At 38.6% G+C, this 15,241-nt stretch overlaps 1 protein-coding gene and 1 long non-coding RNA gene across 3 annotated transcripts in view; one reads left to right on the top strand and one right to left on the bottom strand.

Moving 5' to 3' along the window:
* Positions 1-15,241, top strand: part of LOC124150101 (focadhesin-like) — a 586,265-nt gene that overhangs the window by 559,071 nt on the left and 11,953 nt on the right. Inside the window, exons 21-29 of the mRNA XM_048398021.1 lie at positions 760-852; positions 1,758-1,846; positions 2,637-2,678; positions 2,963-3,188; positions 4,735-4,992; positions 11,742-11,812; positions 12,898-13,042; positions 13,384-13,503; positions 14,564-14,686. Of these exons, the coding sequence (XP_048253978.1) occupies positions 760-852; positions 1,758-1,846; positions 2,637-2,678; positions 2,963-3,188; positions 4,735-4,992; positions 11,742-11,812; positions 12,898-13,042; positions 13,384-13,503; positions 14,564-14,686 (1,167 nt within the window). The remainder of the gene's footprint in view (positions 1-759; positions 853-1,757; positions 1,847-2,636; positions 2,679-2,962; positions 3,189-4,734; positions 4,993-11,741; positions 11,813-12,897; positions 13,043-13,383; positions 13,504-14,563; positions 14,687-15,241) is intronic.
* Positions 8,053-10,395, bottom strand: LOC125381538. Of its 2 annotated transcripts, XR_007221869.1 has the most exons (3): positions 10,118-10,395; positions 8,516-8,574; positions 8,053-8,191 (listed from the first exon to the last, which is right to left on the bottom strand). It is a non-coding gene; the product is annotated as an uncharacterized LOC125381538 (long non-coding RNA). The 2 variants fall into 2 exon arrangements; XR_007221867.1 differs by lacking the exon at positions 10,118-10,395 and having other exon boundaries at positions 8,516-9,582.

Below are 15,241 nucleotides of genomic sequence, written 5' to 3'. Positions count from 1 at the left end.
TACAGAGCATGTATGTATGTGTTCTGCCTCACTACAGACCATGTATGTATGTGTTCTGCCTCACTACGGAGCATGTATGTATGTGTTCTGCCTCACTACGGAGCATGTATGTATGTGTTCTGCCTCACTACGGAGCATGTATGTATGTGTTCTGCCTCACTACGGAGCATGTATGTATGTGTCCTGCCTCACTACGGAGCATGTATGTATGTGTTCTGCCTCACTACGGAGCATGTATGTATGTGTTCTGCCTCACTACAGACCATGTATGTATGTGTTCTGCCTCACTACGGAGCATGTATGTATGTGTCCTGCCTCACTACGGAGCATGTATGTATGTGTTCTGCCTCACTACGGAGCATGTATGTATGTGTTCTGCCTCACTACGGAGTATGTATGTATGTGTCCTGCCTCACTACGGAGCATGTATGTATGTGTCCTGCCTCACTACGGAGCATGTATGTATGTGTTCTGCCTCACTACGGAGCATGTATGTATGTGTCCTGCCTCACTACGGAGCATGTATGTATGTGTTCTGCCTCACTACGGAGCATGTATGTATGTGTTCTGCCTCACTACTGAGCATGTATGTATGTGTTCTGCCTCACTACGGAGCATGTATGTATGTGTTCTGCCTCACTACGGAGCATGTATGTATGTGTCCTGCCTCACTACAGAGCATGTATGTATGTGTCCTGCCTCACTACAGAGCATGTATGTATGTGTTCTGCCTCACTACTGAGCATGTATGTGCTTCAGGTGCCGGTGCAGCCCTCGGAGTGGCACCGATGTATGCTCATGCCCCAAGCCTGGACCTCCTTTGTGGACAGACTTTTCACAGCCATGTTGGAGGTGAGTGTTTTACGTTTATTAATTGGACACTGAATTTACCTTTTATTTTGTTTTGAATGTTTTATATTACATAATATTTAGTTTTTTGTATAGTAACTGATAAATTACTGTGGGACTCAGAAAGGGGCACTGAAAAACATGGTAAGTTCAGGAGAGGTTAAAAACACATTCCGTCATCAATGTTTCGTTGGTACAGAGAAATATACTAATGTATATAAACTGCAAACTGCTGCAAACATACTGATGTCACATGTAGCAATATTCACTCACTCACCTAAACTCCTAATGTACACAGGGGCAGTGGGATAGGTTAATGGTTAAAGTGTTCGCTCGTCACGCTGAAGTCCCGGTTCGATTCTCCACATGGGTACAATTTGTGAAACCCATTTCTGGTGATAGTGCTGGAATATTGCTAAAAGCGGCATAAAACCATACTCACTCACTCACTCCTAATGTACACAGGAAAACAGGGATACTCTGGCCTCTTTGTGGAATCGGAAATCCCAAAGGAGGATTACTGGGAACAAATTGAAGCACTGCATGATTTGTTTATCAAAAAAATTGTTAATCCAGACGATTTCAATGGGAACAGCCATCTGACTTAGAAAAGCATCTCTGAAATAAAGATCAAGCGCTAGGTTTCTGATCTAATGGACGACTAATGGGTTTTCACTGTAGAAATATAAAATGGTTCATTATATGATTCTGATAATTCTCATAATTTGGGTAATTCAGGTTCATTTACAACATTATTTATCAAGGCTGGTACATTCAATTTCATCAATCAAGTTTGGCTTTAAAAATCTGTTACTGTGATAATGGTCAAGGGGAGATAACTCTTGTATGACCATGAATTATCTCCCCACCTGCCAATTACAATCCAGTCATTCATATTATCATTACAGGCCAAGAAAGCTGATCTAGAGATGGAAATAAAGAGAGGAGATATTGAATCCAGTGATGCCAAGCTAGCCCAGGACACAGCATGGCTTTGGTAATTTTTATCTTTAGTTTCTCACAAATAAGTTAGCCATGGCTCTCCATTTATCTCTTCCAGCTATCATACACATCAAACCTTCAGTATCCATTCTTGTTGTTGGAGGTGACAAAATCATTGACAGGATGTCGCAGTTGGTTGTCTGGACCATTTTCAGACTTTCATGTTATAATGTTTCGTTGTAATAGTGCTGACAAGACACAAATCCTTATTTAATATTTAACGGTAATTCACGTTTTTTGGTTTAAATTGAAGTTTGATTGATGGATATGACTGTTCACGTGGCTGTAATTCTTCAAATATTCAATTTCCGAAACATGTTACTTGTATGTGTATCTGGCTATAGATTTAACAGATACTACAGATATGTACCCTAGCCAACATCAGAATACAGAAAGATACCTGGTACCCTAAATGGCAGACAAATCCATATTCCCCAACCCGAAACCAAACTGGTTCATATTGTAGTTCAGGTTCGCCTAATGACGAGTGCATGCTGGATAATGCTGTTCGTCATGGAATATTAGAGTAATGTACGTATGTCACTGTGGTTGATCGTTTCTTATGAAGCACACTGGCATGCATTTCATTCTTAAGAATTTTACCGCAGTTTGGCATCCAGGACGTGTTGTATACGTAAGTGTTCAAGGAACTGGTAATGGACTCATCCTTGGGTACCTTTCTGTATTCCGATTTTGGCTAAGGTATATATCAGCAGTACCTGTGCCGACAACGACCCCTTCAGCAATATTTCATCCTCACCATCAGATTATTCTGTTTGTCACAGGGTTAGAGATGCCATTGCAGATCTCATAAAGACAGCATCCAGGTAAGTAAAAGTGGTTTCACCTGCCCGACATGGCAAGCTTATAGCTCACCTGAATATTAATAATCCTGAACTTGATATCTTTTTCACTAAACCAAAATGACCGAAACAATTTTATGAGAAATAAACTGAAAAATAGTCAGCTACACATTAATGGTTTTTCAAGAATCTGTGAAAAATGTGGCAAGGGTACTGAAAGAACCTGAAGTAAGGTAAGAGAATGTGAGTACATCAATTAGTTTCATCTCCGAACAAGCTGCAATAATGACTTCTCCCTGATTCCACAGAGGCAATCCTACAAGGCAAGGGAACTCAGTCCTGGCACTGGCTGGCCTCGCAGTGTCTGCATCACGACACGCTACCGGTCTGGACGAGGAGTCGCTGAAAGCTGCTGAAGACACGTGTCAACATCTCAGTCATTCTCATTGGCTGACTGTCGCCATGGATACCATCATGTGTTTGATGGAAGTCTCATTCAAGCCAAAAGGGAAGATCCTTGGCTTGTGTCAACAGGTGATGTTTTTGAAAAAATCTATTACATTTTCCATGACTGGTCTGATATATGGTCTTAGGAATAATCATAGTAGCAGTCTGACGTGACCCGTAATGGAATGTCCTCAGATCTTTGTTTAGCGGCAGCGAGAACTTAGATCTGATTTTAATGAGATTGTCATAGTAGCAGCTTGACTTTGTAGGAGTTTACAGGTGAATAGCAAAGCCATGTTGTGGATGACAGCTTCTATACTGAAGATTCTATATTTAACCTTGCTCCCAGAACTAACATACACTTATATACAATTGGTCTTTCTGCCCGTATAGAAGCTTGTAATACAACCAACATACCATATATAACCCTAGATAAGCTGATCTCAAAGTTAAGCCGAGGTATTATCTTTGTCCTTGATATCTGTATCAAAATGTTATGTGTGGTAGATAAGCCGGACCACCAACCTAAAACTATGTCTCGTCATGATCCGTCGTCGGAAATAGATCATCAACAATCAGTATCGAATTATGCAAATTAATCCTGTCGTTACACTATCTGGTCATAACTAGGGTTCATTGTATATCTTTTCGTTCACCTGAAGCGATACAATGTAGCTTTGTTTTACCAACAGAAAAATAGTTTGATGAAAGTGTAACCTTTACATAGGCCGACCCCTTTCTACAGAATCTTTTTTCTGGTCCTCAAAATTCGACTTATCTACGGTCATATACGGTGCTGTTCCCAAAGAACTGCTTTCAATTATGCACTATTATGTGAATGTTATTACAGTTAAGTTAAAAAAAAAAGTGAAATTAAAATATTAGATGACAAACAGAAATGTAAATTCTTATGACGTAATTCAAATTTAACTGAGATAAGATCAGGTGGATTACAGGGTATTTAAATAGGATGGTATGGTTTAGCCTTTGATAGGTGTCCGTCCTTTCAAACATTAAATCTGCCATGATGCTAAAAAGATTAAATCCATTTGGTAATTTTCCGGGTTAAATTTGGTCTTCAGCAGGCTTTGCTGTTTGCTAGAGGCAATATAGTGAATCGATTGGTCAGGTTCTGTGACACAGTTGATAGCTTGTCTGGTCCAGACTGGATTATTTACAGGCTGCCTTCATATAGCTGGAATTTTGTGGCGTTAAACTCACAGCCAAACAAACCAACCTGAAATACTGTAGGTCCTTGTGCTGTTGTCACGCTGGACTGATAACATGGAGGTAATGTGTAATGGTCAATAGTTGTGTTTGATGGGACTCAAAACACTCTGGACCCTTGAAGATCAGGGGTAGAATAGGTCTTCAGCAACCCATGCTTGCCGTAAAAGGCCACTATGCTTGTCATAAGAGGCGACTAACGGGATCGGGTGGTCAGGCTCAATGGCTTGGTTGATGCATGTCATCGTATCCCAATTGCAAGGAGTAATAACAAATTACTTAAATAAACTGCAGACGGTAATGGCCTGCTGAAACATAAAACTATCAGCCCGAGAACAAATGAAGGCCATGACCCCACGGGGCGATATCTATTTAGAACACTGTTTCCATGTATTGCTTCTTGCAGAGAACGGCTGGTGACAAACTCCCCGCCAGTCTTCTGGCCAGGTCCTCTGCCTGTGTGGCCCTCTCACAGCTCGTGCCCATCTTCATCACTATGGATTCAGATAGAATCTACCAGGTTATTTCAATGGCAACTGACAGGTTGCCAGGGCAACCAGGATGTGAGGAATCGCCAGTTCTTCAGTTCCACTATGGCCTGGGACTGGGAATGTTCTTGGGCAGACTGTTTGAAGAACACATTTCTGATGTTGGGGGAGCTAAGGTGAGACACCTGACGATTCAGTGGACAATGAGTGTGTTTGTGTAAGCAGTTTGGTGTCTATGAATGTCGGATGCTGTCATGATATAGATAATGGAGGATTCTGCTTCTTAAACATGTAGATAAGATTGTTTACTCAAATATGATTACTCTATATATAAAGACCTCACAAACCTTTCAGACGAGGTCAGTTTGGTGAATCCTGAGCAAATTTTGGCTGCCCAAATAAAGGATGCTTGAGCCAATCAGATGGCAGCTTTCTGTTATGATTCATCTTTATTTGTTACCATCTTGACACAAAACACAAAACTTCCTTCAGTTGAACTGCTTTTGGATGCAGGTGACACGGCACTCCGATACGTCATAATGGATCAAATATCTACAACAATCTAACTGTACCACCTTTTATATTTCCAATTCAAACTGTTTTTTGGAACATGATACCCTGAATGATGTGCTTGCTCGTACAGTGACTTTGAAGCCTCAACATTGATTGGCTGACAATTTCATCTGACATGACCTCCTATGGTGCCAAGGAATACATTTATGTAGGGAGGCCCTTTCCCAGGTTGATTAATACAACAGTTAAACAACTGTATTTGGTTAAATAACTGTTTATTCGGTTTCATAGTACTTCGAACAACCCACAAAATTACAAGACAAAACCCCCCAAAACACCGCCCTAACGCACTATATTTTTGTAAAGCCAATGCCTGAGAACCAATTCTTTTTTTTTAAGCCTTAATTAGATTGAAACTCTGCTTAGCCTTTTCTGCTGCAGGTAATGCTTTAGGCAGCTGTGGAGTAGCAATATAACATAACATCATTGTACTGTGTTCCACCAGATCTTACCACATTGAGTTTGTTAAAAAGAATTGAGGATTATTGAGACAGGTTGTTGTTAAAGTAGATTCTGTAAATCTTGAAATTAATACGTCTCGAAATTAATACGTCTGCTGATCTCTAGCCAAAAATGTGACTCAATATTAATGCAACTTCCTGCCAATCCCCAATGGAATGATACATATCCTTACCTTAATCCAACCTGACCTTAATCCAATCAAACAGCAAATAGCACTGTTTATTAGCGCTGAGTAGAGCACATCCGTAAAAACAATAAACAGACTGTTTTCTCTCAAATCAACACACAGTTTATATGTATATTCTGTTGACTGGAAATAAGAAAGTTCAAAGACAATCAAATAACTGAATCAACAACAGTTCACTGATTGGTATATTCAAGTTGGTATTTCTGCTACCCAAAGTGTGCAGTGAGGCCGTCTTATTGCTGATGGTCATTTTGGAGACATAGATGTCTAGTTAATGCGAGCAAAGACCACTCGCATTTTTCGCAACTAATTCACGCTCGTGTTAATTTCAAGATTTACAGTATACATTTTGAAAAAGCAAATGGAAACATTTTGAAATGATCGATGTGTGGGCTTACAGCTGCAACTCGATTGTCTTGTGGTATAGGGTGGTCATGCACACGGAACTAGTTCCTGTAGGATTTAGGAGACCTGAGTGGTTACCCTTGTAAGATAGACAGTTGTCTAAATCAGTTGGGGTTAGGAAAACTAAATCATTTACTGCAATGAATTATGAATTAAAACCCTGTGGGGATTCTGAATGAGAATAGATCCCTAGCAGCCTATGCTGTTCGGAGATGCGACTTAATGGATTGAGAGGTCAGGTTTGGGGACTTGGTTGATTGCATGTCATTGTACCCGAATAGTTGCTCATCATATCAATCACTGTTTAGTCCTGGCACGGCATGATTGTTTACAAGCTGATGTTAAACAGCTGGAATAGTGAATGAAGAGTCTGGTGCTAAGAAACAACCAGATATGCAAATGAAGTGCAAAATGGAGTCTTAAAATAGTTTCATTCATCTAGAAAGTAGTATGCAAAATGTATATACAGTAAACTACTCTTATAACGAACTCAAAGGGACCACTCATTTTAGTTTGTTATAACCGTAGCTTGTTATGATCATATATACAGCATAACTACAGCAAATAGTTTGGACAAAAAAAGTAAGTTTGTTATATCCATCAGTTCATTATAAGCATGTTCCTTATAAACGTAATTTACTGTATACAATAACCCAGCAAACAATTCTACGTTGTGACAACGTTGTGACAACGTTGACTTTTCGTTGCTACAACGTTGTGATGTTACGTTGTCACAACTCCCAGATTGGTTGCTACAACGTTGTGCGTAAACCAAAATACAACCAAATCAAGACGTTGTCACAACGTCCATTTTTTACGTTGCTACAACGTTTAACCAAAACGTCGCGACAACGTACCCAGCCAACAATTCTACGTTGTTACAACGTTGTGACAACGTTTACTTTTCGTTGCTACAACGTTGTGATGTTACGTTGTCACAACGTAATTCTGTAGACTCCCAGATTGGTTGCTACAACGTTGTGCGTAAACCAAAATACAACCAAATCAAGACGTTGTCACAACGTCCATTTTTTACGTCGCGACAACGTAGGTATCGCATACTGTTTACATATGGCGACACTGCAGGCATTGCAGCACGTTGTTGCAATGTCCATGTAGATTAACGCCTGTTTTATTCCTCAATACCTCCCAGGCAGCCTGAAAAGTTTGTACCAATCTAGTTAAGACGTCAGGTACCAAGAAATACATTCTGCAAACTGAATTCACTTTAACCCTATCCATGAAACAGCAAGTCAATGAAATGCACTCTCTTTTGGCAGAGTTTGAAATACGGCCAAGATATAAATCTAAATGTTTTAAATTACATGTACAATTTGGTAATATAATATTCATTTTCCAAAACAATTTTCAAGGCTATGTGCAAATTGTTCACAAATGTTTCAACACAATTAAAAGATATTGGATTTTCCCACGAATTTGCAAATTAAAAACCATCAAACAATAAGCCCTGCACAAATTGAAACATTTAAATTTTCTTGGCCTTACCTCATACATTCAGCATTGAGAGCAACACTGTGACCAACAGAATAGTCTATGCATCTGATGTCCTAAGATCCATTAGGTAAACGAAATGACAATAGAATTCTGGTTGAGGTGACCTTTATTTATTTGTTAAATGACAAGTCAGAACATGGGCTGAGTTGCTGGGGAGCCTTTTCAGTCCTCAAATGAAAAGTCACAGGGATGATCTTCAACTGTATCCTCAGTCTCTCCTTATGCCTTGGTAACTGAATAAAAAATGACACAAATGTTATAAAATGGCAAGGCAAGGGACATATTTCTGACATAACAAAATGACGGTTGCATTCCCCAAAATAATGTTTTGATGTCTGATGTCAGTCTTTAAACTGTTAAAAACTGCTGAAAGTGTGAAGGCGCTGACACTAATACCATGATGCTCTTGGATCATACATAAGCAGAAAAGCTTTTAGCACTGAATCATTGGTGTAACTTTATACCCCCGCCCTTTTAGATTGTGGGTATAATTAAATAAGAATCATCTAAATTTTAATTCTTGAAGATGTTTGTATATATTATTGAATCAGACATACCTTTCTGTCAGTGATATGTACTTTAAACAAATACGCTCCCACAATACTGTTTTCTCCACCTGAAAGAAAAACAGAAACCACAAATTATCACATTCTTAAATAAACCAGTACTGTATAGATAAATCCCATTTACTTAGACTAATAGAGTATGATGTAACTGATAGTAATATTGGCAAATAGTTTTATCAGTCAACAGATCAACTGTAGTTTTTCAAAAGCAGTAACTTTACCTTTCTGCTGTACACTCAAACTAGTGATTCAAGTGAATATCATGGCCAAGTTTCTAAAACCTTATTTGAAAAATATGTACATAAATGAAAAATATATATTGCCAAATAAAATAAATAGTTCCCATATTTGAAGCAAGAATGTTGAATATGAATTATGAATTGGCCCACCAATAAGTGATAAAAGTGTTAACACTTCGGGGTATTTATCCTAATTAAAACTGTGATTTTTTTTAATACTTAGATCTACCTTAATATTTTCCATATTAATATGCCAGGATAGTTATATATGTTCTAACATTTACAAAGATTAGAAACATGGGGAAATAAACAAAATGCAATAGCTTATACAATACCAGACGAAGTTGAAACAGCTCTAAATATTTATTGAAATTTATTTGTCACTACGTTTATTAACATAGATCTAATACAGTTAAATATCGTTAAATATAATTCTGTAGTATGGTAGCCTACGTGGCAACATATGCAGATCGAAAACCGAAAGAATATGGTTGCTATCAATTCCATTGTATTTTTCATTGGTGCACATTGGCTACACCTATCTCACTTTAATCATCAACAAACGATGACCAACTCACTGACAATATATGGTGATATTTAACTTTTGACTATCGACTAGCTTATCATCACCAGAGAGGACAATACCGCAAACACCCCGTTATAGCGCGCGACGAGAGACTCGTTTTACTTTTGCTCGTTTTCATTAGAAAGGAGTCGGACATAGATCTAGTTATCGGAAAATGATGAATTGATTCTTTTTTCGGAAATAATAAAAATACACATGATAAGCACCTTGCTATGATAAACTTTATAGACAGCAGCAACATTTTCGCTGTATAAGAGAAATCTACTTAACCTTTCCCATGGCCTGGATGAGCCACATTGTTGCACAAAAATCAAAGTCAGAAGATTAGTACATGTAAACTTTAAATAGTAATGATTTCAGAAATAACACAGAAGAAATGGCGATAACTGTCAGTGCGGTCAGTAGGCGATGCATAAGTTAGGCCTATTTACAAATCTACACGCTTACGAACGAAACCCGAACATAATATGACGGCCACAAAACGCCACCAGATTGAATTCTGGTCAAAAATATACCGCTTGCCCTTGGCAATTACCCTTGGTATCCATAAAATAATAATATGGAAAAAAGTCTTGGGCCCCCTTCACCTCTATCATCAAGTTCTGTGTATCATATTAATATCAACACTGACGCTCAGTGAAAATGACCGGCAAACTGCATTCTTAATCCTGCCACTTCTGAATAATACGATACATTTAGATCATTTGACGCACTGCATGCACAGAAACATATCAACAAGCGGAGACTATTTTTGAAAAATTAACTTACCTCAATCGAATTCACAGATCATCTGTCCAGTTCCAGTTGCTGCACAATCACTTGCTTGTAATATATTATGTCCAGAGTGAGTTTGAGCTAAGATGGCTGGTGACAACAAATCTTCCGCGACAATGTGACGTCATTCTGACGTCACTTCACGAGGCAACAGGCTAAACTTTTCTGCAGTCGCTCTCACGCCGCAAAAAATACGCGCCAATTGTTTTTAACTGTAATATTGCTTGTGACAACATTTAGTTCGTTAATAGATATATATGTTTAAAAAAAAATAACACTAAGAGATGGTAGATCTACAAGTGGTTTCCTAAACATCATTTACAAAAAGTACTGTAATGTCCAAAACACAACGTTATCACAACGTTAATTTGCAACGTTGTTGTAACGTTGTCACAGATATACGCAATTACGTTCTCGAAATATTAGTATTAAGAGATAAAAAATTCAAATGCCGAATATATAGAAAGGTAATGCATTACTAACTTGGTTTTCTGACAAATTCATGTTGATTTTGATAAAGCAGTTCTATTCCTTCTATTCTATTCTATCGAGAAGCAAACTCAATAACGTTTCACCGACGTTTCAGAAACGTAGTTACAAAACGTTGTGTGATGTCCAATGCACAACGTTTTCACAACGTGAATGTGCAACGTTGTTATTACGTTGTGAAATAACGTTGCAGGTCGACGTTAAAATAACGTTGTTACAACGTTATATCACGACGTTACCAATCCACAACCTTTCAACAACGATGGAAGTGCGAATCATGCATGTATGGCGAAAATGTTATTGTCATTGTTTGTTGTTTAATTGCCTCTTACGACAAGCACGGGTTGCTGAAAAGTGAAAACCAAATCTAACATTATTGTAATTTTCTGCCAAAATGTAGTTTATTTCGAGTAAACACCTTTGTTTTTACGCTTTTCGCGATGAAGACTATTTGACGTCGCACCAACGTATGAGAAACGTTGTCATCATAACGTTGCATGGCGCCCGATGCACAACGTTTCCACAACGTAATTTTGCTACGTTGTGATTACGTTGTCACATAACGTTGGAGTGACGTGATAATAAGGTGTTTACACAGACTTTAGTTTATTTACGAGATGGAAATCCTGATTCCGAAGATATAGGTAAATAATGAATTACTGCCTTGTTTTTGGCAGAAATTGTGTCGATTAGTATGTAAAACTTTTGTTCATACAATTTTCGTTAAGGCGACAGTTGACGTCGCACCAACGTTTCAGGAACGATGTAACAAGACGTTGGGAAATATTCGATGAACAACGTTTTCACAACGTAAAAATGTAACGTTGTTATTACGTTGTGAAACGACGTTGCACAGTGACGTAATAATAACGTTGTGACAACGTTGTATCACTACGTTACCAATTCACAACTTTACCACAACGTTGTGAAAACGTAGTGTGTTAGCTGGGAAGGCACATTAGATCCTGATATAGGTAAATTACGTAAGCCATGACATTTTGTTTCTGGCTAAGGTTTCAGGGCTACAGGTGAAAGATGAAGTTATTATCCATAAAAAGGTGTGATGTATTCCTGTTCTTGCAACTTCTAAATGCCTCTGAAACACTTGTGCTTGCTGTACTTGACACAGGGCATGATTGACATATGGAAGACCATGGACATGTTAGAAAGCTGCTGTTTGTCCAAGGACTTGGAGAACAGGTGAGATAATCAAAGATCATTAATAATAATCGCAAGAATTCTAATGCTCTCAGGTGAAGGAATATAATCGGCTTGACAAGGAAAATAGATTACATAATACATATTGTTTGTCGTATTTTGGTTTCTAAGGTACCTTTGACAGATCTTGATGGATCTTAACAAAACTTTCTGTACTGTATGGTTAGTCCCTAGTTAGACACTGATCAAGTGTGATCACCATCCAACTTGGTTAATATTTAGAATGTCAAACGTTACATGATATGTCTAGAATTCATGTGTTACCAGTTTCCGGATGAAAACATGTTCAGGTTGTTACCAGAATCAATAACACTGTATACATTAAGATTGATGGCAATCAAAGTTGGTCAGTATTTAGATGGTCAGATGCTATGTCTGGAAGCATCTCTGTGAGAGTTGGGAAGATGGTGTGGACACATCCTTACAATTAGGCCTAGCTGGTTCTAACACTGTCACGAATATGGAATAAAGCTTTGCTCGTCCAGTGACTATTTGGAAGCATTGCTGGAAATAGTATGGTTTTGGAGAAGTTGTGGAAGCATCTTAAAAAATGTAATTATATTTTCAAGACCCTTTTGAGATGGTATATTCTGTTTGTAGAGACATTTCAATGCATCTTTTCGAGACGTTTTTGTTTGTAAGGGTGTAAATACTCACTGACAAAAGAAACGCGATTACGATACATGTTGGTTAATATATGAAGAATTACTCATATTCAAGAGATATTAGATTGGTTGGACGCACAAACAAACAAACAAACATCATGAACACATCACATGTGACGTCATGGATCCATGACTCGAGACCATTTGTCTCGTGCAGGATTAGCGTGCAAAGTTTGGAAATCATGTGCAGCATATTGTGATAAGAATAGAGACACTGTGGTAACACCTGACTGATTTTTTGTTTTGTCATTAATTGGTATACATTGAAACAAATGTACATACTTCTCTCTATGTTTCTATGGTTTGCGTTTCTTTGGCGGCGAGTATATTCACAAATTATGAGCACAAATGAGAAGAGATTCCTGGTTTATCTGAAACGATGTTGCCCTGTGACTGCTGTAGATCCGGATGTCTGCTGGGTGTGGGTCTGGCTGTGAGTGGGTTGTGTGAGGAGGGGAAGACCGAGTCAAGGGCCCACGTGTCTGCAGTGCACGACAAGCTGACCATGTTGATGGAGGAAACGCCATCCACAGACTCCTCATATCAGGTGACATTTGATTTATAGGAGGATCATAAAACAATTGTTTTACCACTTTGAGTAAATCTGGAGAGTCTTGTGTGACACACTATACCTGGAACTGAGGCAGGGTCATGAAAAACATGACACAAATTATGGGAATGGGAAGTCATGATGAAGTCATTTTGCTGTCAGCATATTGTGATTTTCATTTGGATAAAATAGTCCAGTAATTTAATGTCAGGGAGAGTAATAAAAACTGACAATCAATGGACTGAGGATAATGTTTTTATTGTAATCATGGATCAAATTCTTGTCTTCCCCTGATGATGTTGCATGGTTTCGGGTTGCTGACAATGTCTGTATTTCAGGCCGTCTGTGTCGCAGTCTCCTGCATCAGTGGCCGAGCATTCTCCGCCAACATCCTCCAGATTGAGAGAGTCGGTGCTGTGGTGGACAGTCTCACTCGGGCACATGCACAGAACCCAGAGGTAAAGATATGTCTCGTATACCACAACATGTCTATATGTAACATTTTCACAATGAATATGAGTTATGCATGGTCTATGTAACGTGGATGATTTCCTCCACAATAATAACCAGTTCTGTCCGCAGGTAACAAAGTGATGTGGTATACATGGTCTATATATCCTGGATGATTTCCTCCACAATAATAACCAGTACTGTCTGCAGGTAACAAAGTGCTGTGGTATACATGGTCTATATACCCTGGATGATTTCATCCACAATAATAACCAACACTGTCTGCAGGTAACAAAGTGCTGTGGTATACATGGTCTATATACCCTGGATGATTTCCTCCACAATAATAACCAGTACTGTCTGCAGGTAACAAAGTGATGTGGTTTTCATGGTCTATATATCCTGGATGATTTCCTCCACAATAATAACCAACACTGTCTGCAGGTAACAAAGTGATGTGGTATACATGGTCTATATACCTTGGATGATTTCCTCCACAATAATAACCAACACTGTCTGCAGGTAACAAAGTGATGTGGTATACATGGTCTATATACCCTGGATGATTTCCTCCACAATAATAACTAATACTGTCTGCAGGTAACAAAGTGATGTGGTATACATGGTCTATATACCTTGGATGATTTCCTCCACAATAATAACCAGTACTGTCTGCAGGTAACAAAGTGATGTGGTTTTCATGGTCTATATATCCTGGATGATTTCCTCCACAATAATAACCAACACTGTCTGCAGGTAACAAAGTGATGTGGTATACATGGTCTATATACCTTGGATGATTTCCTCCACAATAATAACCAACACTGTCTGCAGGTAACAAAGTGATGTGGTATACATGGTCTATATACCCTGGATGATTTCCTCCACAATAATAACTAATACTGTCTGCAGGTAACAAAGTGATGTGGTATACATGGTCTATATACCTTGGATGATTTCCTCCACAATAATAACTAATACTGTCTGCAGGTAACAAAGTGATGTGGTATACATGGTCTATATACCCTGGATGATTTCCTCCTCAATAATAACCAGTACTGTCTGCAGGTAACAGGTGTCTGTCTGGCACTGGGGGCCTTGTGTTACAACCTCAGTAAAGTGGGACATCCAACTATTGGTCAGCTGCGGACAAAGCTGGTTCATGATTGGCTGAAAGGTCTTGCATCAGAGGTAGGGTGAAGTGTTCATTGTTTCTACTACTTGGTGGCTGGTTAACAGTTTTTAGAGGAAGATGTGGATGTTTGAATTTCTTTGGATGTATTTTGCAATGACTTTGGTGAATTAGAGGATTCAACTCAAAATAATTTTTAAATGTGAAGTTTTACCCGATACATGTTGGACACATGAATGCGAAAACTGACGTTCATAAGTGTATGAACGTCATATTTGACGTAATGCATTTTTCATGAGACTGTATTCTTGAGATGTGGTAAACACTGATGGACAACTTCCACATTCCTGGGGAAACCCCTGGGAATTCCCTAGCACAAATAGATACAGAAGGCTATTTTCCAATCATTTTGACCTTATTATCTTGAACTTAGTGGTTTAGCATGGGATAAGTCAGAGGGCTTGACTGAAAGCCCGTTCAAGAATATCCTCACTTCAACCCATCCTAATGAACAAAATGAAGAAATGATCAAGTCAAACTATGCACTTGATCTGTGTCTGACACACAAGTGACAGCCCACAACAAAATCTATAAAGTTACCTAAGTACTTATTT

Source organism: Haliotis rufescens, unplaced genomic scaffold (genome assembly GCF_023055435.1).
Source record: "Haliotis rufescens isolate VD_foot unplaced genomic scaffold, xgHalRufe1.0.p SCAF_1, whole genome shotgun sequence".
Classification (NCBI taxonomy): Eukaryota; Metazoa; Mollusca; class Gastropoda; order Lepetellida; family Haliotidae; genus Haliotis; species Haliotis rufescens.
This window is presented reverse-complemented; position numbering and strand designations above follow the sequence as displayed.